The 27,474-nt window shown below is 39.2% G+C and overlaps 1 protein-coding gene across 3 annotated transcripts in view; it reads right to left on the bottom strand.

The window, feature by feature from the left end:
- Window positions 1-27,474, bottom strand: part of nploc4 (NPL4 homolog, ubiquitin recognition factor) — a 99,511-nt gene that overhangs the window by 49,599 nt on the left and 22,438 nt on the right. For 2 of the 3 annotated variants that reach the window (XM_048555188.2, XM_048555187.2), the window contains exons 2-5: window positions 20,653-20,733; window positions 12,592-12,701; window positions 9,285-9,476; window positions 7,348-7,396 (exon numbers count right to left, since the gene is read on the bottom strand). In XM_048555188.2, the coding sequence (XP_048411145.1) occupies window positions 7,348-7,396; window positions 9,285-9,476; window positions 12,592-12,701; window positions 20,653-20,706 (405 nt within the window). In that variant the 5' untranslated portion in view covers window positions 20,707-20,733. The remainder of the gene's footprint in view (window positions 1-7,347; window positions 7,397-9,284; window positions 9,477-12,591; window positions 12,702-20,652; window positions 20,734-27,474) is intronic. The other variant, XM_048555189.2, reaches the window with a different exon arrangement.

Raw genomic sequence — 27,474 nt, 5'->3', positions numbered from 1 at the left:
AAAGTGCTAATAAAGCTAATGAAGAAAGTAGGCCAAGATAGTTGTTAACTTAAGGTACCAGTCAGGAGACAGTGGGAACACAATTGACGTTCATCACCCTCAAAAGCCAATTAGAAATTGATCATGTGTCCCTTAAACCAATTATCAAAAAATCTTGCTTAACCTAGGCAAATCAGAATGTAACAATATAATTGATCATGTTGTGAATTGTGGCTTAGAAACAGTGATAAACAGACAATATCTGAGAAAGTGAAATTATCCTCCTGTCCAAATGAAAGCAGAGCAGAAGATCCTTGTGGTTGTGGAAAGAGACCAGAGACAGTGTAGATAGCCTAAGCTAAACGAGAAAGCAAGAGCCAAAAGATTGATTAAGGGGAAAATACAATCCGAATGTCAGCTTGAAGGCAACATAAAGACTGACACTAAGAACTTCTGTATGTATGTGAAGAGAGAGATTGGTGAAGACAAATGTAGGTCGCCTACAGACAGAAATGGGGGAAATATATATTAGCCAATAAAGAAAATGGCTGAGCAAGTGAACAGATACTTTGGTTTGTCTTCACAAAACAGGACATTAATCAAATACCAGAAATACTGGGGAATGCAAGATTTAATGAGAGGGAAGAATTGAGGGAGATCAAAATTAGTAGAGAAAGGTGCTGGGAAAATTGATAGGATTGAAGGCAGATAAATCTCCAGGGCCTAATAATCTACATCCCAGAGTAATTCAAGGAAGTGGCTCTAGAAATAGCGGATGCATTGGTGGTCATCTTCCTGGATTCTGTAGAGTGTAGAACAATCCCTGCACATAGGAGGGACTGATTATTATTCTGCTCAACTGTAATAGTTAGAATATTCAATGGATTCCCTACTAATCCCACAGTTTTCATTTCAGATTTCCAGCATCCACAATATTTTGCTTTTAAGTGTACAATATTCAGAAAGAGAGTCAGAGAGAAAACAGGGAATTATAGACCAGTAAGCCTAATATCGGTAGTGAGGAAAATTCTCAAATCCATTACCAAGGGCTTTTACAGCATAGCATTTAGAAAGTAGTGGGAGGACCAGAGAATCAGCATGGATTTATGAAGGGGAAATCATGCTTGGAATTATACAAAGATGTAACAAGGAGAGTTGATAAGGGGGAGCCAGTCAATGTGGTATATTTGGACTTTCAGAAAGCATTTCACAAAGTCCTGCATAAGAGATTATTGTGCAAGATTAAAGCGCATAGGATTGGGGAAGTGTATTGAAATGGATAGAAAACTGGTTGGCAGAGAGGAAACAAAGATGTAGGAATTAACATGTACTTTTCAAACGGGCAGCCAGTAACTAGTGGAGTGCCACAGGGATTAATGCTGGGACCCCATCAATTCACAACATACATTAATGATTTCGATGAGGAAATAAAATGAACCATCTCAGGATTTGTAGATGATACCAAGTCCGTTGGGAGGGTGAACTATGCAGAGATCTTTCAGAGTGATCTCAACAGGTTGGGTGAGTGGGCAAATCAATAGCAGGTGCAGTATAATTTGGATAAACGTGAGATTACTCATTTGGGAAGCACAAACAAGAAGGCAGGTTACTACTGATGAATGGCTGTAAATTGGGAGAGGGGAGTGTCCAGCGGGACCTGGGTGTCCTTGTGCACCACTCACTGAAGGTAAGCATGCAAGTGCAGCAGGTAGTAAAGAAGGCAAATGGTATGTTGGCCTTAATTGCGAGAGGTTTTGAGTGCAGGAGCAGGAATGTGTTGTTGCAGTTACACAGGGCCTTGGTGAGGCCACACTTAGAATACTGTGCGCAATTCTGACATCCCTTTCTGAAGGAGGATGTTTTTGCTCTCAGTCTCAAGGGAGTGCAGCAAACGTTTACCAGACTGATTCCAGGGATGACAGGTCTGACATGAGTGTGACTAGGGGTGTCCATGTGCTTCAGAGACTTATAAAATTCTAACAGGACTACACAGGGTAGATGCAAAGAAGATGTTCTTAACAATGGATGTATCCAGAACCAGGGGTCACAGTCTGAGGATTCAGGGTGGACCATTTTGGATGGAGATGAGGAGATATTTCTTCAACCAAAGACTGCTAAGTCTGTGGAATTCATTACCACAGGAAGTGGTTGGTTCAAAAACATTGAACGTATCTTAGAGATGGCTAGATCTTGCATTGGGCGAATGGGATCAAAGGTTCTTGGAGGAAGTAGGATTAGGCTATTGAGTTGGACAATAAGCCATGATCAGGATGAGTGGTGGAGCAGGCTTGATTGGCCTAATAGCCTTCTCCTGCTCCCACGTTCTGTATTTCTATTCATTGCCTGTAAAATTGTCATCCTGCTTTGTTAAGTATTGTTTAGAAGTTAAGTAAAGCTTCCTGAACTACTATAACAAACTGCCTCCTGTTGCCTTATCAGTTAAAGTCTCAAAATGAACAAGTTAATATTGTTTTATTTATCCCAAAGAACTATAGATACTGGAAATGGGAAACACACGAACACAAACTGCTGGAGAAACTGAAGATCTGGCACCATCTGTGGAGAGAAAACAGAGTTTGTTTTGAGTCCAGTGTCCTTCTGAAGGAGGATCATTGGATTTAAAAAGTTAATTCCTGTTTTCTCTCCACAGATGCTGCCAGACTTGCAGAATTCATTTTGGAGTTTGAGTTGAAAATTTGAACTGTAGCAGAATAACACACATATTCAGCAAGCCTGACAGCATCTTCGGAAACGGAAATAGCATTAGCATGAGTCCAGTGGAACACAAGATGATGAGCTATTTGACTTGAAATGTTTATTCTATTCTTCTGTGCACAGATGTTGCCAAAGCTACTGAGTTTCTTCAGCATTTTGTCAGATATAAAAAGTATTTTAGATGTAACTGGAATATATCACAAAACAAAGTAAAATAGTGCTTTAACCTTTTACTGCTCACATCACAAATGCACCATGTACCTTTAGTTTACTGGGCTGATGTTACTGTTGACAGTTTGTCAAATCAACCAATGTTTCCTGTTTTATCTTCCTAATTTGAAGAATTCAGAACTAGTCTAAACAGAATGTGAAATTTTGTCTGAACAATATTGGGAATTTTAGACATTTTAAAAAGTTGCCTGTCCCAAAGCACAAATATAAACAAACTAATTTTTCCAATAATCTTTGGTAACAAGAATGCAATCAATTTCTGCAGAATTTTTAAAATTGACAGATCAGAGAACCTCTATCATCTGCTGCCTCAAAATTCACTTATTTTCCCAAAAAGCGATAGTATATCACAGAATCACTACAATGTGGAAACAGGCCCATTGGCCCAACAAGTCCACACCAACTGAGCATCCGATCCAGGCCCATCCCTGAACACTAGGGGAAATTTAGCATGGCCAATCTACCTAGCCTGCACATATTTGTATTGTGGGAAGAAACCTGAGCACCTGGAGGAAACCCACGCAGGTACGGGGTGACTGTTCGTGTGAGTTTGCACAGTCACTTGAGGGTGGAATTGAATCCGGTGTCCCTGATGTGTGAGGCACCAGTGCTAACCACTGAGCCATTGCGCCACCCCACATAGCGTTCCCTTGATCATTCAAACACTCCCAAGGCAGAACAGTGGATCCCTCAAAAAGAGAGAATGTTGGAAGCACTCAGCAGCAGCATCTGTGGAGAGAAAGAGTTAATATTTCAACTGAGTTGAGTTTCTCTAACATTCTCCACGCTTACTTCAAATTTTCAGCAGCTGCGGTACTGTATTTTTGTTGTATGCTCCAACTGTTCTCTCCCTCAAAAGCTTAAGTCTGAGTAATATTAAAGTCATGACCTCTTATCACTAGCTCCCAAACTAGAGGAAATAGTTTTTCACTAGTTAACGTATCAAAACCCTTCATACTGTAATACAACACAGATGCAAAAGCTTAAGTTCTTAAATTTTGTCTTGGCTTTACTGCTCCAATGGAACCAATCTCAACAGCCAAGCTTTACAGTTATATTTTCTCTCTCCTCCTATTATCTTACTTTGGCTTTACTATCCTTTCCATAATCAGGCAAACTACAAACAGCTTTTGTGTCTGAACATTTCTTGTATTCACCCATTTATGAAACCCCAAAATTCTGGGGAAATCAGATTAAGACCGTGCTTTTTCAAGGTATCTAACATATAGCGTCTGTTTCTGTGCTGAGGGACTCTTCAGTCCAACTTGTCAGCACCGACCAAGCATCCTAATTGGACCAAGTCCCATTTGCCAGCATTTCGCCCATATCAGTCTAAACCCCTCCTATTCATATACCCAACCAGATACCTTTTAAATATTAAAACTGTACCTGCCTCCACCATACACGTCCTACTCTCTGTGCAAGAAAGATGCCCACTTAGGTCATTTTTTTAATTCTTTCCCCCACACCCTAGAAGAAACGATCTTAGCTATTCACCCTATTCACTCAATTTCAAAAACCTCTACAAGGTCACCTCTCAGTCTCTGATGCTCCAGGGAAAAAAAATCTCCAGCCTATTCAGTCTCTCCCTACAACTCAAACTCTCCAGTCCAGTCAACATCCTTGTAAAGTTTTTTTCTGTACCCTCTCAAGTTTAACACTTCGAATCCTCTATGCATGTTACCAACATTTCCCATTTTACTTTCAAACATGCAGCACCTATCCCCTCTGTCAGCCCTGCACAAATCATCACCTCTTCTTGTTCGGAGCTCCTCTTGCTTTTCATGGAGGTATGATACACCTAACTGTTCCTCTGACACATTTTCACTGCTTATGAATTTTTGTATCAACACTTGTTTTTATTAACTGTTCACTTACCAACAATTTTCTACCTCTTAAAGTAATATTTTTAGCTTTCCCTTCACCTGATAAAACCACTCGATTATCTTGAAATTTAGTTCGCACAATAAAATATATTAAAACCTATCCAAATTCTCCTTTTTTTTTGTGATATTGTCCTCATTTGAGGGCATGCCACCCCATCTCCCTTTTGTTTCAATACAATTCAGTCAAAATGATTTGCAATGTGGATAGGATAAGCAATTAAAAAGTAATGATCTTTGCGACCTCAACCAACCAACCACTGCCCTCACATCAGGAAATAATGAATGTTCCAATGTGAATAACAAAGAATGATGTTTTCTATTTGTTTTTGATGAAAAACAAATGGAACTCTGAAATATCATACTTCGATATCACCGAAAAAGCTTTCATTTTGCATTCATTGGTATTTCTTGTAGACTGTCCTAATGTACAGGGAAAACAACATTTTATTCTGTGTGAGCATAGAGTGCTGATTGGTTGAAGCATTGCCACGGAGAATGCAATGGACAGTTTGTTCGGGTCCTGGGAAGAGTTGTTGAACATACAGATAGGGGTTCAGGTACACAGTTCCTTGCAAGTGCTATCAGAGGGTGGTGAAGGAGGTATTTGGCACACTTGCTTTCATTGGTCAAAGCATCGAGTTTTAAAGTTGGAATGTCATGTTGCAGCTGTACATGATATTGGTGAGGCCACCTTTTGAGTACTGCGTGCAGTTCTGGTTGCTCTGACATAGGAAGATTATTATTAAATTTGAAAGGGTGCAGACAAGATTTCAAGGATGTTGCTGGGACTGGAGAGATTGAGTTATAAGAAGCAGTTGGTACTATTTGGCCTGGAGCATAGGAGGTTGAGAGGTGATCCCATAGAGGCTTATAAAATCATGAGAGGCATAGATAAAGGTGAATAGCAAAAGGTCTTTTCCTAGGGTAGGGGAGGTCAAAACGAGAGAACATAAATTTAAGGTCAGCAGAGAAAGATTTAAAACGGACCAGAGGGGCAACGTTTTTCCCACACGGAACGTGGTGCGTATGTAGAATGAGCTGCCAGAGCAAGTGGTAGAGGCAGGTACAATTACAACATTTAAAAGACATTTGGACGGGTACATGAATAAGAAAGGTTAAGAGGGATATGAGCCAAACACAGGAAAATAGGACTAGTTTAGTTTGGGAAACCTGGGTGGCATAGATGAGTTGGAACAGAGTCAGACTCCACGTGTCTATCATTGGAGTGGCTCATTCCAAATGGCAATGCCTCTATTATTCAAAATCCACACCAGCCAATAAACACTTTCTTCCCACATTGTAAAATGCTATTCACCCTTTACATTACTAATTTTTACAAATTATCCTGATGAGTGTAAGATGAAAAGCTTCACAAAATGTGACTTTTCCAACAATACTCAAGTTCTGTATCACAAAACAACTTCTATGCATCAAGCTAGAAAATACATAAGCATTAAGAAGAAATTTTGGCAAAAGTACTTAAAACCTTGAAGAACATACTGTGTTACATCACAGTTCACTCTACAAATATGGGAACCAAAAATGTGTTAAGAGCACACTGAATCATGTATCAAAATCAACTAAGCACGAAAATTCCATTATTACAAAATAAAACCAATATGATGGCATTAAAACCCCAAGTAGTGACTGATTTTCCTTTTCAACTGATAGCATGTGTCTGCACAGAGGACTGTGGGAAACAAAAGCAAGGATTTCACTTGTAAACGAAGAGATAAATCTAACTGCATGTTAGGTGAATAACAAATACCACAGTACTGTCAATGTTGGTACGTTTGCCGAGCTGGAAGGTTCGATGCCATCAAACCTCCCGGCTCGGTGAACACATCAATATCTACATCCAGCACGCAAGCTACAAATCTTCACTCAAACCCCGAACACCAAAGTACTCTTAGGGTGTTTTATCATAAGTTGGACAGCATGTCATAGAATACATAAAAACTGAGTGTCTAGAAGTGTGGGAGGGTCTTTGCCGTTAATTAAATGACAGTAAGAAAATATCTAGCATCCATTCTTGTACGACAATGTGTACCTTGAGTAGGTCCAAATCCATATATGCAGTGAAATGAGTTGTACTATAGATTTTTTTCAACAAAACATAGGAACTAATACAAAACACACAATGAATTAAAGGAGTATTCTTAAAGATTCTATATGTATTTAAGGCGGACATTGTTATAACTGCTTCGAGAACCCAATACGAACTAAATATGCAAGAATTGGTCAGCAAAAGAAAATTAAGGCATTCTAGTCCATAACGACATTAATCAAATGCACAAGTCTATTCCAGTGTCTGACTAATAATTACTACTGCATGTGGAACTGCGTTGAAACGTTTCAACATCAGATCTACTACCCAATCATTTTGCTAAGTTAAAAATGGTTTTCAACAAACTTGATTGACTGAATTGTACTAGTGTCCAAAAATGAATGTCATAGTTGCCTCAATTATTATTTTATGCATATTAGTTATACACTAATTTTCAAACAAATTATATTACTGTGACTTCCTACTTACCTCCAGTGGTACACAATGAACACATTTACCCAGCGCTCCATGCCGACACCTGATAAAAACACAATCCCAGAAGGGGGTCAATTCTGAAAAGGACAAAATTCTGAAAGCAGAGTTCTTAGCTTAGATATTGATCACATGACAGTATAAAAGTGAACAACAGCAAACTAGTAAGCTGTTTTGCATCTTCCTCGTTATTTTTGCTGAGATCAAGGGAGACAAAAGGTGGGCTGTCAATTCATTATCTTGTGTTATACACCATTACACTGTCACAATCCAACCCTTTATGTCAAAGTTTTCCAAAACAAGACAACAAAATAGATACTAGCACAACCATTTTTATCATTTTCTGTGTACGGTAAATACAAGTTTACACCTCAGTGAAGACCTAACGCTCAGCCACATTTTTCAATACGATAAATCAAGTGGGTAATGGTTCACAGCGACCATCAAGAGAGAGAATTATTTAGATTACACTATAAGCCAACATAATTAACGCTTTCTTAAAATCCATATAGAAAATAGACATTGAACTTTCCTCAACCATCTGTTTTTCATCCAAAAATCAACTGGAATTGCCTTTTACAAATCTGCATTAGCTCTCCTAAATGAAGTCAAACTTCAAAGCCTAATCTTTTCCCCCCCTTTATTGTTCTAAACTTTTTCATAAATTGAATTGCCTGCAGTTACACAACTGTGCCACATCTGGCACTTTCCAATCCATGTCATCTCTTCTGCTTCTTGTGAAGATTTCCATGACCACTTCCCTTACTGACCTAGAATGCAAGCCATCTGGACCAGTCAACCTATCCAAACTAAGCCTACACAGATTTTCCAGTACATTCTATCAAGTTTCACATAATCCATTAACTGGCTTCTGTTTTTTCAAGCATCCTCTTCCTCAGTGAAGATCAATATAAAGTACTCGTTCAGTTTTCTAACCTTGATCTGTGCCTCTACTTATCTAATTACCACTTTTCTCTCTAGTAGGAGACCATTTGTGGGTTCCCTTTTATATTCACTGCCATTCTACTCTCAATCTTTTTGCCAGACTTAATTTCCTCTCTTCTTGTGTTGACCAAGATCTCAATTGAAAAATTCAATAGACATATATCTTGTTTTATTGAGTCATATTCTTTATTTACCTTTTCAGCTAAGGAATCATGACTTTGAATCCCCCAGCTTTCACTCTTCTTGGAATGTATCTAACCCATAGCTGAATTTGTCCTTCAAGATCATCCATTGTTGAACTACAGTTTCACCTGTCAGCCTTTGAATTCATTTCCCTTTCATCCCATGGAAATTCTCTCACAACTTTGAAGTTCTATTTTTATTTGTTCATTTTTCTTCCACAATCTAAAGCTTGACCTGATGATCATTCCTACCAAATGTACACATACAGGCACCTGGTCTACTTGGTCCAAAACAGGTACCAAACCTGGTTCTGAGAGAACATTTTGTTGTCTGTTCATCTTGCTTCAAGGTTGAAATTTTCTCAAGTTCACACAGTTATATTAGGGCTCATGGGTACGTGACCATGCCAACAGACGTTTATGCCAATAACGTTTAATACGACTAGGCTTGTAATCTTAGAGTTATGTAGAAACATTTTGCCTCTACTTTATTGGCTTAAACCAAATGAAGTGATGGGAACAGAGGCCAAAAACCAGAAATCTCCCAAGAAATGGTTTTCGAAGCATGGGAATGATTTCAGAGCAGGTTATCAATGTTCCTGAATATAGATGGTAAGTGAAAGCACGGAATAACATAATAGGGCACATTATCTCTCAAGAAAGTTAATAAACTTGAATACAGATGTTCTATTGTGCTTTACAAGGTCACCTCTCAACTTACATTGGCTTTGTTCAGAACACCAAGTTATCATTCAAAGCATAAAACACACACATAATTAACATGAGCATAGGTTCAGAAAGCCTTACTGTTGCTGGTCCCGGTTTCTGTAGATCTTTCCATCCTGTTTCATTAAGTACTGGTCAATTTCATCCTCCACAACAGGCACTGCAGACGTGGTTGAAACTCGAGACCCTCCAGGAGCTTGAGGTGAAGTCTCCATAACTTGAGTGGAAGTCCCAGCATCACTTGATGGAAAGAGGAATAGCATGTCTCCATGTCTAAAGCAGAAGATATCAAAAGGTAAATTTACCAAGCCTACACCTGTCAAAATATTGACCAGCAATTAAACTTTCAAACCAAGCATGTTCTGAATTAAAGCACTCCTGCTGCCAAAGCAACCTTTCATTGCCTTGGGAATCTTAGCATTCCTTCAAACAGCTGCTTTTAAAAAAAATAAACAGCATCCAGCTATAAGTTCAATTAGGTTAAGTTATTTGGTCTTATTGTCATTATTATTCAATTATTCTGCTGAGTTCTCTGAGCAGTTACTCTCAACTGAGTGTCATGTTTTCAAACACATTATAAACCCGGGTCACAGTTTAAAGGGGGAAAATAAGATAATAAAAGCCCGCTCAACATTTCTGAGCCATTAATTAACTTTTAGCATTCAGACATCACCAAAATGACACACAGGGCAGAAAGAATACAGCTGACCAGGATTCTAGAACCTGAAACATCCAGAGGTCTGTTGCCTAGAACTATCTGCAAATGATCAATGTTTTCTTTTCTCATTTGCCGCCCTCCGAACTTCATTTGATCTAATCTCGACTCCCCAACTGCACAGGAATCAGGTGTGAACAAATATAGTACTTGAATGGTTCAAGCATTTACCACAGGATATGATTAGAATCACTTTAGAAGCACCAAGAAGGCCACTCAGCCCATCATGTTTATATGTGCCCTGGAGAACAGCAATTAATGCACTTCTTTTTGTTCATTCATGGAATGCCCTTGAAAAGGTGATGTCTTCTGGAACCACTGCAGTCTACTTCATGTAGGTAGACCAACAATGTCATTGGACAGAGTTACAGAACTTTGATCCAGCAACTCTGAAAAGACCCTGATGCATTTTCAGGTCAGGGTAGTAAATGGCTTGGAGGGGAATTTGCAGGTGATCGGGTTGGTGGTGTTCCCATGTATCTGTTGCCCTTGTCCTTCTACATAATAGCGGTCACTTGTTTGGAAGTTGCTACTTAAGGTACCTGGGGAATTTCTGCAGTGCACTCTGTAAATGGAATGCACTGCTGCTGAGTGTGGTGGTGGAGGGAGTGAATGTTGTAGATGTGGTGCCAAGCAAGCAAGTTGCTTTGTCCTGGATGATGTCAAGCTTCCTCAATGTTTTTGGATCTGCACTGATCCAGGCAAGTAGATTACATTCCAGCACACTCTGACTTGTACGAAGTACATGGGAGATAGGTTTTGGCAATTCAGGAGGTGAGAAACTAGTTGTAGAATTCCTAGCTTCTGACCTGCTCTGTAGCTACAGTAATTACACTAATTTATCAGTCCACTTCAATTTTTGGTCATTGGTAACCTCCAGTATGCAGATATGGGGAACTCAGTGATGGCAATGTAATTGAGCGTCAAGAGTCAAATGGTTAGATTATCTTTTGTTGCAGACAATCATTTGCAACACACAAAATGTAAGGTAATGTTAATTGACACTTCAGCTCAAAGCCTAATACTGTTCGCGTCTTGCTGCATTTGGGCATCGATAGTGACCTATTCAGAAGAGCTGTGAATGGTGCTGAACACTGCAATCATCAGTAAACATAATTAATCCCAACCCTGATCTTATGATGAAGGAGATCAAGATGTTTAAGACCATAAGAAATAGCAACAGGAGTAGTCCATCAGCACACAAGCCTGCTCCTCACATTTACTGCACTGCCGTTCCCCTGTGAGCCTTGATTCCCTGCCTATAAAGAATCTATCACAGCCTTAAATATACACAAGAACTCTGCACCCACAGCTCTGTGCCACGGAGTTCCAAATGCTCTCAACTTTCAGAAGAAGCACTCCCTCATCTGTCTTAATTTGGCACCCCTTTATTCTCAGACTGTGCGCTTCGGTCCTAGATGCTCCAGTGAGAAGAAACTTCATGTCTGCATTTACCCTGTCAAGCATCTTAAGAATCCTATATTTCAACGAGGTCACCTCTCATTCTCTGTGTAACATTTATTCATAAGACAATCCCTCCATAATGGGCAGAGAGACTCTGTTCTGAACTACCTCCAATGAAATAACCTTTCCTTAAACAAAGGGCCCAAAACTGCTCTCATTCCAGACATGGTCTCACCAGCACCTTGTGCTTTTGCAATAAAGTTTCTCTCCACACACTCCAACCTCTTTGAATTAAAAGGACAATGTTCCATTATCTTTCCTGATCAACTGCTGCATTTGTGTGCTAGTTTTCTGTGGGCAAGTTTTAATTATCTGTCCCCATGCTTCCTTGTCTTGGTGCTATTGTTTTATTACACCTCCATGTAATGCCTTGGATCATTTCATTATGTTAAAGGCATATGAATGGGATACTTTAATTACTCATGTCCTAATCTAATGCAAGAAGGGGATATTTTATATAATGTACAAATGATTGAAATCACTTGTCACAAATACAATTTTAAACAAACACTTCCTAAAATTCGGAACACTTGAAGCAACGAGGAGGAACTACGTTTCCTTTCTAAGCCAACATTTGAAGTAATCTACTAGCAAAATGCAAAAACTGTAGCTTAACGTTGGGGAAAAAAAAGTTAGAAAAGTTCAAGAATGAGTAAGTAAGTAACACAGTCTACACAAATCTATTTCTTGAAACACTCTAATGGCCAAGTGTTTTGCTATTAGGATAGAATGAGAACAGAAAACAAAAGTAAACAAACATCTTCACCTCATGTACTTTCTTGTCCTTTAGAGCAAATTAAGTCAGCAAATGTGTACACATTTTAGTCTTTTCTCCAACTACACAATAAATTAAATAGAAATTATTCTTCTAGGTAGAGCCACTGGCTTATGATAATTAAGTAAAAATCTTTCACAACAAAAATGAACTTTTACTTATGTTTTGGAGACTGTATTCAATTGTCCTGTGAATTTTCTATCAAATTATACATGACTAAGTTTACTCAACTCAGGTTTAAAACTTGCTTAAGAAACCCTATTGAATAAAGTCATTTCAACAACATTTGCCAGACTTCAATAAATCCAAAGCATCATATGATGAAAGTAATCAGACAGCAGTTAGTTATACATCCCATTCATTTTCAAATAAAAGACTTTTAACATGTTGAAAAGTTTTCATTATTATTAAAAATGTTTAATAGCTGTACGTACTTAATTTTAAGCAAAGACAGTGATTTATTCGTTGGGGAGATCTCTCCAGTTTTATTTCTGTTAAGGTATACAGAAAAGCCATTGTTAGAACAGCCAAATTCCTTTGCAACCTAAAAAGAAAAACAAATTAAATTATAATTAGGATGCCAAAGTAAAAAAGTTAAGATTTTATGCATGCTTTGATCGAAATGGGCAACTACTAGCCCACCCTTAATTTCTGATAACAAGAAACAACCTTTTTCATCAGACAGAATAAAAGCAAGCAACCCAATACAATCAGACTCTCAGAATCACAGCTATCAGACAATGTCCCAAACTGCATCATGGGTTCTTCCTGTCAATTGGGACAGATTTAGAAGTAGCATCAGAGTAGTGCTTTGTTCAGAGGGATGTGGCTGTAGGAGTCCTCAACAACGAGGGTAAAGCTCAAAGAGTCATGCACCTGATCAAACCTTGGCAAGGAATTTTCTCGCAGATCTACATCTTTTAGCAGTCCTCTTGTGCTGGATCCCAGTTGGTATCAGGGCACAGAATATACTCAAAAGTGGGGGCTTGCAATGTCCATCACCAAGAGCAAACGGAAGCACCACTACAAAGTAGGAAGTAAGAAGGAACTCTGCAGGCCTACTCTGGCGGTTAGGAGAGAACTCACATGACAGAAAAACCTACTGCAGTTTGTCATCACTAATCTAACTACCCCAGATATATCTTGCACAACAGTACTGGCAGGAGAACCCATTACACAGTAAATATGCAAATCGAAGTCTGTCTTCACCACAAGTCATGTTGTATATACCATAGTGCGTTGGACAAATTTAAAAACAGATCTTGCAGCTCACAATCATGACGTTCAGGAAGCACTGGAAGCCATCAGCAGCAGATTTATTTTCCACCGTAGTCTGCAAGAGCCAGCAAATAATCCAAGCATTGAATCTTACACATTACGATAGTAGCAATAAGGAATGTCAAAGAACACTCCAGGAACATTACTTAAGTTCCTTCAATAAGGTGCCAACATGGTGAAGCTACAACACAACTTGCTAAACAGCAAAAGTAGCAATCTGTAGGCACAATCAAATGATCCTTAAACCAACCGATCTGATTATGGCTCTGCAATTCTCCAACATCCAACTGTGAATGACATCGAATAATTAAACAACTATTGGGAAATGAAAGGTTCATAAACATCACTAATAACAGTCAAGCCCAGCCAAAAAAAAGACTGAGCATTCACAAACACTGAAAGGGAGTGAATAATTCATTTCAGCCACAACCCGTGGTTCCTTCCTTCACAACTGCCAGCTTTCAGTCAAGTTGATTCACTCTGTATGGTACCAAAAATAGCTGAATGTAGCAAGGGCACAGCAAGGGCTATGACACCTAATAACACGTTGGCTGTAGTGCTGAAGACTTGCTTTCCGGGAGTAGCTGCACCTCCTGCCAAGCAGGTTCAACAGAGTTATAACACTGACGTTGATGCATCTCAGCATCCTGGTCACAAAATCAAGACAAATCCAAACCACCCGTTATCATCCCAATCATCAGCGAACAGATGAAGATGTCAGTGACAATGCTAGCAACTGGCAACTACTCACCAATATAACAAAGTGAGAGGCTGGATGAACACAGCAGGCCAAGCAGCATCTCAGGAGCACAAAAGCTGACGTTTCGGGCCTAGACCCTTCATCAGAGAGCTCTCTGATGAAGGGTCTAGGCCCGAAACGTCAGCTTTTGTGCTCCTGAGATGCTGCTTGGCCTGCTGTGTTCATCTAGCTCCACACTTTGTTATATTGGATTCTACAGCATCTGCAGTTCCCATTATCACAACTACTGACCAATAATCTGTTGACTGATGTAGGAGCAAATTACTGCCTATGCTGGAATCTGTACTGAAAACAACCAATTCTGGAGATCACAGTGGGTCAGACAATCAATGGAGAGACAGCAAGTTAACTTTGAGTCTAGATGACTCTAGATGTCTGTTGATTGATGTTCAATTTGGGCTGAATAGGACCACTTGCACCTTACGCCTGCTTTGCTCTGGAATTGAACCACAGATCAAAAGCCAGAAGTGGAATAAGTGACTAGCCTTGGCATCAAAGCAATATTTGACAAGATGTGTCATCAAGAGGTCCCAGTAAAATTGAATCCAGAGGGTTTCAGGAGTTGGAATCATACCTAGTCTTGTGACTATTGGCAACCAATCAACAATATCACAATAGGAGTTCAAGGTGGTAGTATCCTAGGTTCAAACACCTTCAAATGCTTCATTAAGGATCCACCTTTCACAATAAGGTCAGAACTGGCTCAGTTTCAAATGGAACACTGCATCCAATTCTGGACAATGTGCTTTCAGAAGGCTGTGAAGGATTTACAATGTGCAGGGAAGATTTGAGAATAGTTCTGTGGACAGGGGCCTTCAACTATTTGGATATTCTGCGAGAAAATTTGATAAAAGGTGTTCAAAAACCCCAAGACATTTGGGCAAAGTGGAAAAAAGAAACTGCTTTGACAGAAGGGTTCAGATCTAGAAGCCACAATTTAAGGCCGATTGGTAAAATCGCTAACGGTGACGAGGAAAAGTTGCTTTGGGCGGTGAGTGGTTATGATTTATAGTGCACTGCCTGAAAGCCTATCAGACACAGATTTAACCACAGCACCTCAAAGAGCAGTTACATAAACACTTGAAGGAATAGGCAGCTATTGGGAAAGGTACTTGCCAAATTGCTCTTGCAGAGATCTAGCTGGGACTGGATGGGACAAATCACCACCTCTGGCGCTGGAAACATTCAATGCTCCCAAAAAGAATATTTACTGATGATTGCACATTTCCATTTTAAACTTCTCAGATAATGATATAATCTATGTCCTCAAGGAGCAAGATCTGGACAACATTCAAGCTTCAGTCAATAAGAGATTGAGGAACATCTGAACCACAACAAATGCAATGCAATGACCATCTCCAAAACAAAAGCAATTCTACCTTGATATACAATGAGTATTGCCATTGTTGAATTCCCCAACATCAACATCCTAGGGCAGTGTAGAAGTCATCACTCCCTTAACTGGACTAGCTACACAAATTCCTTGTCTTACAGGTCAGAAGTTTGGAATTAACCACTAAATGACTACAGCACTGTGTGAGCACTGTCATCAAATAAACTGCAGCTGTTCAAGGCAGCAGCTCAACACAACTTTCTCAACAGCTTCAGATGTGAAATAAATGTTTGCCTTGCCAGTGTTGTCCACATCCTCTCGAGTGAATTAAAAAAAGTTCTTTACTTCCTCAACTTAAGTGTATTGTTTTACCTTTATATCCAATAAATGCACATCTTCTAAAATTTAGTACAACTCAGCTGACAAATTCCAGCTTTATCAATTACCAAGACCTGCACTTCAGAATTCAAACTGGAAGTTCCTACATTTTAAAGCAAATTAAACACGGTCCTATTTTGCATTACTTTTAGACAAGACCTTGGGAACACAGGAGGAGAATTACTCCTTGCATTCCCAACCTCTGACCTGTTTTTCTCTCTAGACCCATTCAGTTTCTGATCAAAGGTCACCACCAGGATGTTGACAGTGGGGAAATTCAACGATAATGCCGTGAATATCAAGGGAACATGCAATTACTGGAGCATACACTAACAGGTCAAAGACATTATTTTCCAGTGGTGAACAGAATATTTACCCCCAACATTTAAACACATGTTGAATTCACCTTAGTAATATGCTCTGGGCACAATTTATTGTAATGCAATTGCAACCAATTGTAATCTGGAAGTCAAGATAATCTAAATTTGGGAATATTTTTCTAAGTGCTCCTCAGGTACTTCAAATATGTTGTTTTCTGTCTTGTTGCATTTACCAATTCTTCTTAAATGTTTGTATTCATAATAACACTTAACTCATGTTCTAATATCACAAATTGTAAGAACAGATAAGGCTTAATGTTATGAAGCCAACATTTATTCAAAATTGCCATCACAACTGACTGTTCCTTTATCAGTTCTGACCAGCTATGCATTTCCTGCTGCTTCTGTTTTTGTTTCCAATATTCAACATTTGCAGGCTTTCCAATTTATTTTACAGCTTTATAAATTTCATAAGAAACGACTTGAGAAAAGCTGTTTGCTGATAAGGTGAATCAGTGCTTTGAGTCATAGTATTTGCGATTTTAAAAAGTCGAAGTGCAGTAATAGATACGTCTGAAGAGCAACTGAAAATGATCACTGACTTCAGCAGACTTTTGTACGTTGGCAACTGCTTGTAAACAAGCAAATTCTCCCTTTTGACAGGTGACCTGTTCATCATTTGGATTCCCGTCTGTTCAGTAGTGATTTGCGGCTGAAATCGCATCAATAAAACAGCAATTTGCTTGCACTTTCAAAGTACAATTTCAAATGCAGGCAAGAGACCAAAATGTGGCACATAGTTAACGCAGACGTGGACTATAATAAGATACAAGTAGAAATGAATAAGCTTGCAGAATGTAAATGTAATTGACAAAAAAAACTTTGAAGTGCATTAAGGAGGAGGTCATGCACTTTGGTAGGAAGAATAAGGAGGCCACAGACTCCTTTGAAAATAATTATCTAAATGGGGTAATGGAACCAAGAGATTTGGGGTTGTACAACCTACAACAAGCAAGACAGCAAATAAAGTTTAAAAGAAAGAACAAAGCATAGGTGTTCACCTCTGGGGTGAGTAATTCAAAAGAACAGAAGTTGTATTGAACCTTGTTTACACTATACTTTACACACTTTGAGAGGTTCTGGTCTCTATATTAAAGAAAAATTAGAGGCACTGGAAAAAAATTCAGAAGATTTTACAAGTCTGATACCAGAACTGAGGAGTTATACCTATCAGGAAAAATTGAACAGATCAAGGTTCTTAATCTCTCTGGAAGAGAGAAAACAGAGTAAACTAATGGAGATCAATTATAAAGGGTCTATTAAGTTAGAAATTGAGAGTGCTATCACTTGCATGTGATATTAGAATGAGAGACCACAAACGTAAGATAGTCAGAAAGAAATGTCTTCAGCTAGAGAGTCAAGACAATAGCCCAGATGCAGTTGAGGGGACGAGCTATAAAAAGCGAAAGGAACAGAAGGCAATGTTGATGGCGTTAACGAAAGAAAGTTGTAAGGAGAGTTTTGTGGACCATATAAATTGTTATGAATGCATTGGGCTGAATAAAAGGCGGCTGTAAGGAGAAGCCTGGGAACTATAGGTTGGTCTTTCTGACATCAATGATGTCAGAAGTTTAGGTTCCACATGGTAGACTATTGGAGGAAATAGCGAGGCATGTGATTGAGGGAAATTTAGCAGTTTGGATTAGAAACCGGCCTTCTGTAAGAAGGCAACAAGTGGTGGTTGATGGAAAATATTCAGCCTGGAGTCCAGTTACTAGTGGTGTGCCTCAAGGATCTGTTTTGGCACCACTGCTGTTTGTCATTCCTATAAATGACTTGGACGCAGGCATAGGTGGATGGGTTACTAAGTTTGCAGATGACACTAAAGTTGGTGGAGTGGTAGACAGTGTGGAAGAATGTTGCAGGTTGCAGGCAGACTTGGATAAACTACAGAACTGGGCTGAAAGGAGGCAAAATGGAGTTCAATGCAGATAAATGTGAGGTGATTCACTTTGGGAAGAATAATAGGAAGGCAGAATACTGGGCCAACGGAAAGATTCTTGCTAGTGTGGACGTGCAGAGGGATCTGATGTCCACGTACATAGATCCCTGAAAGTTGCCACCCAGGTTGACAGTGCTGTTAAGAAGGCTTATGGTGTGTTAGGTTTTATTGGTAGAGGGATTGAATTCCAAAGCTGTGATGTCATGCTGCAATCGTACAAAACGCTAGTGCGGCCTCACTTGGAATACTGCATGCAATTCTGGTTGCCCCATTACAGGAAGGATGTGCAAGCACTGGCAAAGGTGCAGAGGAGATTTACTAGGATGTTGCCTAGTCTGGAACGAAGGCCCTATGAAGAAAGGCTGAGGGACTTGGGTCTGTTCTCACTGGAGAGAAGAAGTCTAAGAGGCGATTTAATAGAGACATACAAGATGATCAGAGGATTAGATAGGGTGGACAGTGAGTCTTTTTCCGAGGATGGTGATGTCAGCTTGTACGAGAGGGCATAGCTACAAATTGAGGGGTGATAGATTTAAGGCAGATGTCAGAGGCAGGTTCTTTACTCAGAGTGGTAAGGGCATGGAACAGCCTGCCTGCCAATGTAGTTAACTCACCCACATTAGGGGCATTTAATTAGTACTTGGATAAGCAGATGGATGATGATGGGATAGTGTAAGGGGGTGGGCTTAGATTAGTTCACAGGTCGGCGCAACATCGAGGGCTGAAGGGCCTGTTCTGCGCTGTATCGTTCTATGTTCTATGATGGCTAAGTAGTTGGAGAGGATTCTGAGGGATAGGATTTACATGCATTTGGAGAGGCTAGGGCCGATTAGAGATAGTTGGCATCACTTCATGCATAGGAAATATAGTGTCTCACAAACTTGAGCTTTTTTGAGGATGTAGCCAAAAAGTCTGATGGGGGCCCAGCGATAGATGTTGTCTACTTGGACTTTAGTAACACCTTTGACAAGGTTCCACATGGTGAATTGATTAATAAAGTTAGATCATGTGGATTTCAGGGAAAACCTGTTGATCAGATACAAGCTGGCTTTATGGCAGGAGACAGGGGGCAGTGGTGGAGGGTTGCTTTTCAGACTGCAGGCCTATGATCTCTGGTGTTCCAGAAGGATTGGTGCTGGGTCCACTGTTGTTTGTCACTAATGTAAGTGATTTATGTAAGTGATTTAGATGAGGAGCAATGGTTATTAAGTTTGCAGATGACACCAAAATTGATGGTATAGTTAATAGTGAAGAAGGTATCCAAGTTTCCAAAAGGAATCTTGATCTAATAGGCTAATGGGCTGAGGACTGGCTGACGGAGTTTCATTTGGATAAATGCAAGGTATTGAATTTTGGTAACAGTAACACAGACAGGACTTATACAGTTAATGGCAGAGCCCTGGGTAATGTTGGCGAACAAGAAACCTAAGGTTCAGGTACATAGTTCTTTGAGAGTTGCGTCCCAGACAGACAGGGTGGTGAAGGAGTTTAAGCATACTTGCCGTTATTGGTCAGACCACTGAGCATAGTAGTTGGGGCATCATGTAGAGACTATACAGGACATTAGTAGGGTCACTTTTGGAGTACTGTTTACAGTTCTGGTCGCCCTGCTACAGAATGGGTATTATGAGATTAGAGAGGGTGCAGAAAAGATTTACCAGGACATTGCCAGGACTAGAGGGTTTGATGGATAAGGACAGGCTGGAACTATTTACACTGGAGCATAGAAAGTTGAGGGATGAGCTAATAGAGGTTTATAAGGTCATGAGGTGCATAGATAAGGAGAACAGCAAGCAGGTCTTTTCCCTAGGGTAGGGTAGTTCAAAAACTAGGGGACATATTTTTAAGGTGAGAGGTGAAAGATTTAAAAAAAGGGACCTGAGGGGCAAATTTTTCCACACAGTGGACGCTTTGTACGTGAATTAAACTGCCAGAGGAAGTGGTAGATGTGGGGACAGTTAGAGCTTTTAAAAGACATTTGGATACGTACATGAATAGGAAAGCTTTAGTGGAAATATGGGCCAGACACAGGCAAGTTGGGCTAATTTAGTTTGGCAATGCTGGTTGCTACTGACGAGTTGGGCCAAAGCATTTGCTTGCCTGCTGAATGACTCTATGATACTTCAAATATGAGAGGCATGCTACAGGCAAAGCATCAGATATGTAAAAATTAACAGAACTTCAGTGTAACAAGTCATTTAATATTGCATGGAATTGGACTCCCATAATCATTTAAATGTCAAAGAGAGAGAGCAGGAATTTATGAATAATATTTAAGTCAACATTAAAGAAATAGCAAGATAATGTGAAAAATTCTTTTAGTATTTACCAAAATTACTGGAGTTAAACAGAAAAACAAAGGAAATATACAATACATTTGAGGCTCTCAGAAGCAAACTTCCCCTGAAGAAAATGATTCATTACCTTTTTCAAAAATTGGGCTCCTGTTTCTCGTTTTCCCACGTTAATCCGTTTCATGCCATGTGGTGACTGAATACGGACAATCTAAAAGATTAAATAAATATTTAAAGTGCACATAAACATGATAAAGTTTTATGAAAGCACTCACAGTAACAGCACGCAATATCACACAACACTCTTGTTTAAACTACAATTAAAGCCCTTCAAAAGTGTTAGAAAATTGGAGATCTGGAAACATTTTTTGAGTGCTCAAGATATCAAATGACCTGCAAATTTGTATGTATTTAATTAATATTTTCAGTGGGACTTAAGTGAGCCAAAACAAAAACTAACAAAAGTACTGAGCTATTAAATATGCTACGTTTGTAGTATCTCAACCATTTCAATCTATTTTGATCCAACTGACATTGGGTTATCATTTGCCATTGACTGTCAGTCATTCTTTTGGACTTCCCAATTTTATTTTCACATCTGTTTCAGCCATGCTTGCAAGGGCAAACATTTATTCTAAAATTTCTCTATGTAAAACAAAAGGTATATGGCAGACGATCATATTAAAGATAATCACCAAAATAAGGGCACTAAACTTGGCTGGCTTCCTTCCTACAACTACAAAAGACCGTAAGATAAAAGGAACAAAATTAGGCTATTTGGCCCAAGTCTGCCCCATGATTTGATTTTGGGTGATATGTTTCTCAACCGCACTCTCCTGCATTCTCCCTGTAATCCTTGATCCCCTTATCAATGAAGACTTTATCTGTACTAACTACACTCATGATTTGACTTCCGCAGCCCTTTGCGGCACAGGTTCCCAAGGATTCACCATCCTCAATTGTCAGATTCCTTTTGTACAATTACATCGAGTTTTTTCAAAAATCTTAAAGAACTGTATGGTCAACAAAACATTACACCTTGAACTTCTATAAAGGTCATCCTTCAACCTCCTATGCTCCAGTGAAAAAGGTTCCAGTCACTCCTTATAAATCAAACCCTCCAGTCCCAGCAACATCCTAGTAAATCTTTTCTGCACCCTCTCCAATTTAATAGTATCCTTTCTAAAGCAGGGTGACCAGAACTGTATACAGTAATCCAAAAGTGACCTCACCAATGTCCCGTACAACCTCAACCACTGAAAACTAAAATTCAGTGTATGAAATGCTTATCCTAAACCTGCTATTAGCCAGCCTAATCCTACGACAATGCAATGCCACTCAGTTCATTTTAAATAATCAAATGTTGCGTGCAACGCAAGCTTCAAGAATAAATGAAAGTGCATAGTAATGCTGCAGTTACAACACTTGACTATTGCGTCTGCCATCCCTCCATGGTGTTTGTCAGCCCATATTAAATCATAAGGGATTTCTTCCTAAGCGACAACATTCATAAGATCAAACAGACAACAACAAGATCTGTAAAAATGGGCATTGACTAAGCCATTATAATCTGTAACTGATGGGGAAAGCAAGAATCTGGCTTCACAGATTACAAATCTGAAATAAATGTTGCAATACCATTGACAACCTCATGAAGTGCCCAGAAACATCATATGATTCCTCACGACCATGAAGAAATAAATAAGCCTGAATTTTGTGTTAAGGATAAGGACGACACTAATAGATTAGATTAGATTAGATTTGATTAGATTCCCTACAGTGTGGAATCAGGCTCGTCAGCCCAACAAGTCCACACCGTCCTTTTTGGAGCACCCCACCCAGACCCATCCCCCTATAACCCACACACCCCTGAACACTATGGGCAATTTAGCATGGCCAATCCGTCTAGCCTGCACATCTTTGGACTGTGGGAGGAAACCGGAGCACCTGGAGGAAACCCACGCAGGCATGGGGAGAATGTGCAAACTCCACACAGAAGGTTGCCCGATGCTGAAATCGAACCTGGATCCCTGGTGGTGTGAGGCTGCAGTGCTAACCATTGAGCCACCGTGCCGCCCCTAGTATTCAATACTATGAATAGTATTCATAGCTTCTCTGGAACAAACTGAACAACGTCCAGCTTTGACACCCAAAGTTAAACATCAAAATTTAGATTGTGTTTTCTGGCTTGCCCTACTGACTCAGAACCTGTACTCCATTGATACTTCACCAATGACTCAGCATTACATTCCAATGAAGGATGGGAAATTGCTCTACTCATCACACAGATATCTAATACTGACAAAAAGGGTAGAACTAGTAAGTTTATTATTGAATTTTTAAACGGCATTAAAAAAAGACAAATACTGCCAAACAAGCTCTACAACACTGGAATTTAGTAGTAAAGTCTGGAGTCACATGCATTTAGACTGCACTTATTTTTGGCAAGTTTCAAAAACAATTCTATTCTTAAAATTCTATTTTTCACTCTTTTATTCCTCGATCTCAAAACTTTCTTTCCCTTCCTATTTCACTCTGTACATGATTTGACAGTGAGTTAAATATTCTAATTTGAACCTCCAAGAATTCCTCAATCTGACTGGTTCCGGGGACTGCCGTCACCCGCCTCACTTATACACATCCTAGACCTGCTCAAGCAGTAATCTGCTGATAAGAACCATATTTAGTGGGAGGTTTCAAATTAAAGCTCATGAAAAAGACTGGGCAGTTAAACCACAATGAAAAGTCTTACTTTCACAGCTGACTATGAAATGTGTCAAATTGAGATATTATAAACAGATGATGTTGGAAAATTTAAAATATTTCTGTGAAATGTATTTTAAGTGTATAATATCTTAATTTCGCCAGGCTACAGCATGAATAGTAGTGTTGTAAAATAAGCAGTAAAACTGCAGCCAAATTCCATTAGTTAACCAATATCCAACATCCGAAAGATCACAGGCAGATGGTACCTGGTGAGCAGATTCTGTGCAAGTGTTTAATAATGCATTGAATCTCACATTGTCTGAACAAAAGTAGAGAAAGAGAGCTACCTAAGTTGCTGCTGTAATGAACTGTTCTAAAATGGTTCCTGTGGAGTGTAGATAATTGTATTGTTTCAAAGTTCTAATTCTCTTGCAACTTTTTGCACATATCCAAATCTAAACTACTCAGGTGATTCGATCACTGTATTGTTCGGCTTGAATATTAGACTTTTCTTTGCAAAACAAAGCCTGCACACAAAAGAGGAACTTTTTCACTATAATTCAAACTGTCAACACCTTGGCATTCAACAGTTTAAAATGTAACTACAATAGGGGGGAAAAGAAAACAGCAACCCAAAATTTAACAAGGTACTGGCCTCTTTACATGCATCATGAAAGAAATTTCACCCACAGGATATCATCCAAAACTATTTTGATAGAAATGTCTTGGATCCAACACACAAGTTGACTTTTTTTGGTTGGTATCCAAAGGAGTAAGCAAAGCAATTAAATCCAATTATAAACAGCATTGAGATTTAGCCAATGCTTAATTGGCAGCTTCCCTTTGAATTCAGTTAGGTGTTCAAATTACCTTTTGGCTACGTTACATTCCCTAGCTCTTCTAAAATCTTTGAAAGAAAATGGTCAAATCAGATTTCTTGATTGATGGGGAGAAATAAAGATCCACCAACACAGAAAAACAAGTTATTGTTCAATACAGTCATCGCAACTGTTTGTAGTTTTCTAGTTCAAATGGCTATCTACCACAGTTATAACAGTTTTCTTCCCCCTCAGTTTAATAAGCTTGTCAAAGTCATGGTCTAGTGTGATACTGTCATCTTCCAAACTTGACGAAGAACACAAGGGCCCACAACAAAATCAATTAACCAAACTAGAACAGATGACGTTGTATTCAATTTCTGGAATGCTACTAATTTAGTATTTTTCTACCCATTCATTAAAAAGAGGTACACAGAGAGCAACTTTTCATCTGTAGAAATAGTCAGACACTGAATCCGATAAAAATATCAGAATTGAAGTAAAGTAATTTCAAGAATAAAACATTTTTCTAGTCTTTTGTCTCAACAGTGGCTTCAAAGAACCAATCCCTAGATTGGCAAAAATTTTAAAATTTCAAATAGTTCTGGCAACTCTCACTCTGTACGCTACCATTGCCCTAGATGCTCCATTCAGGAGCATAATTGCCTGATTGGAACATCCAAGTACAGTATTTACTTTGTCAAAGTACAAATTACATCAGTATATGATATGAGAAATCCAAATAGATGAGGTATTAAATGAACTAAATACTACAAATAATAGGTCAGTAATTAGTTATACATATGCAAAAATAATCAGTTTGTGCAAGTTAATTATTCTACACATTCACAAAAAAATTAATGCCATGCCTCCTCTTGATTTTGAATGACAGATTATTTATCTGACTATCAAATATACCAATTTTGTTCAGCAATTAGTCTTAACAATACGATACACACTTTTTGGAAAACTTAGAGAGTTTACAATTATTATTTTATACTTTAACTTCATTGTTAATCCATTTTATTTAATCAGCATATTAGAGTGGATTAGATTTTGCTAAGAGCAAACAGAATAGTGTTAACCAGTGGCTCCCTAAAGTAACTTAATTATGCACTAATTATTTCATTTTTGTTATTGATTTCTTTGCTGTGGCCTTTTGAGATGTGGAGAAGAATATCATCTCAGGTTAGGAGTCAAGTCTAAACATGATCACACTACATTAACAATATGTAGTTTCTGTTGTGATTGTAATCAGTGCCAATTCATCTGTTGTCAGCTGTGTTCAATAATAACTCCAGCCAGTTCCCCAATAACATACTGAGCCAATGTAAGTATTCTATTAAAAAAACGTTCTCCTTAAGGAAGGATATACTTACCTCAGAAAGGGTTAACATGACTGACTCGTATGGGTACAACCCAAATATAAACAGTCGATACTTTCAGAAGACCAGGGCTCTTGCGGTGCAGCAGTAGCATCCCTACTGCTAAGTTAGGAGGCATGAATTCAAGTGTAGAGGTATGTAATTACATCTCTAAACAGGATGATTAAAAATATCTATACTTGCAGAAGCACAAGAGGTGATCTCATTGGAAGGTAGGAAATTCTCCAAAGAGGCTGCCACAGTTGATGCACTGAGGGTTTTTTCCTCTGGCTGGTCGGCACAGAACTTAATTTCAGTCTCAAAAAAAGGGATCAGCCACTGAAGACTGACAAGGACAAATTTTTTCAGAGGCTTATGAATCGTTGGAATTCAGTACTGTTGAGAGCCATGGATACTCGGTTATTAAGTATGTTCAAAACTGAAACAAATAGACTTTTGTGCACTAAGAATCAAGGAAGATGGGGAATAGGACAATTTAATATAAATCAGCCATAATTTTATTGGAGGGCGAAGCAGAGGGGTAGTATGGCTTATTTCCAATTCTGATCAACATTACATTTGATGTTTGAGAAAAAAGTAATGCAGATTCATCAACCTCATGCAAACAAAGCTTCCTATCTGCTCCACACTCCCCACTAACCCAGACACCTTCCACTGCAACCACTGCAAGTGCTACAACTGCCCCCACACCATCCACCCCCATTCGAGGCCCAAAACAAACATTTCATATTAGCCAGGGGTTCACCTGTACATCCGTCACCTTGGTCTACTGTATCCACTGCTCCTGTTGGGGCCTCCTCTACAACAGTGAGACCAAGCATAGACTCGGAGATCATTTTGTACAGCATCTGCACATGACAGAGGACCACACCCTCCAATTGCCAACAATTTTAACTCCCCCTGCCATTCCCTGGGTGGCATGTCCATCCTGGGAAACCTCCAGTATCGCAATGACACTACCTGCAAACTGGAGGAGCAACATCTCATATTCTGATTCAAAAGCCTACAGCCTGATGGTCTAAACATGGAGCTCACCAGTTTCAATCTCCCCAAACCCCAGCCTCATCCCATGTCCAACACTCCCTCTCATCCCTACCTCCTTGACCTGACATATCCTGTCCATCTTTTCTCCCACCTATCTCACTGACCAATCTCCACCACTGCCTATCATCTGCACTCACCTATCACCATCCCACCTACCTTCTTCAGCCCCATCCCTCCTCCATTTATTTGAGATCCCTCTCCATTTCTGAAGAAGAGTCCTGACTCAAAACATAACTTTCTTGCTCCTCCAGCTCCAGTGTTGTTTCTGACTCCAGCATCTGCAGTTCTTGCTATCTCTTCATCATGGCACACTACATCACCACACATTTTAAAAATGGATGTGTATTTACGTTGCACATTTCACAACAGACAGACAACACAGAGCACTCTATAGTTATTTTAAGTATTTTTTGAATAAAAAGGGTATTGTAATGGAGGGCAAGCAGCAACCAAATGCATGTCATAAGCCTCTATAAACAGCGATGTCATGATGCTCAGGTGTTTTTTTTGTGATTTTTGGTGACAGGTCAACTCGCTTCCTCATTTTGAATGTGCGGCACAATCTTTTACATACATCTGAATAGGTAGATGGGGCCTCAGTTTGATATTTCATCTGAAAGATGGCACCTCCAGCAATGTTGTGCTCAGAGGACTGCACTGGAGTGTAAGAAAAGCCCTGCTGACACTCAAGTCTTGGGATTAGACTTGAACATGGACATTTGACACTCAGAGGCAGGATCTTACAAACTGAACCAAAGCCAGCATTCAAAAACTTAATTCATACATGTATTTCTGGCTACAAAAATCCTATTTCAAATTGTTATTTTTTGTGTTATGTTTTCTATTACTAATCCATTGTAAATTCTTGTGCCGACTTTTGTAACTGTCCACACCATCACACCAGTGGTAGTGTTTGAGTGATTCAGTTCTGTATCTTCTAGTTTCTCAATCTTTAATGCAGACAGTGTTCCAAAGGGGTTCCTTTTCTACTTTCCAATT

The sequence above is a fragment of the Stegostoma tigrinum genome, chromosome 22, assembly GCF_030684315.1.
Source record: "Stegostoma tigrinum isolate sSteTig4 chromosome 22, sSteTig4.hap1, whole genome shotgun sequence".
NCBI classification, from domain to species: Eukaryota; Metazoa; Chordata; class Chondrichthyes; order Orectolobiformes; family Stegostomatidae; genus Stegostoma; species Stegostoma tigrinum.
Note: the sequence above shows the minus strand (reverse complement) of the source record. Positions and strands in the feature narration are given on the sequence as shown.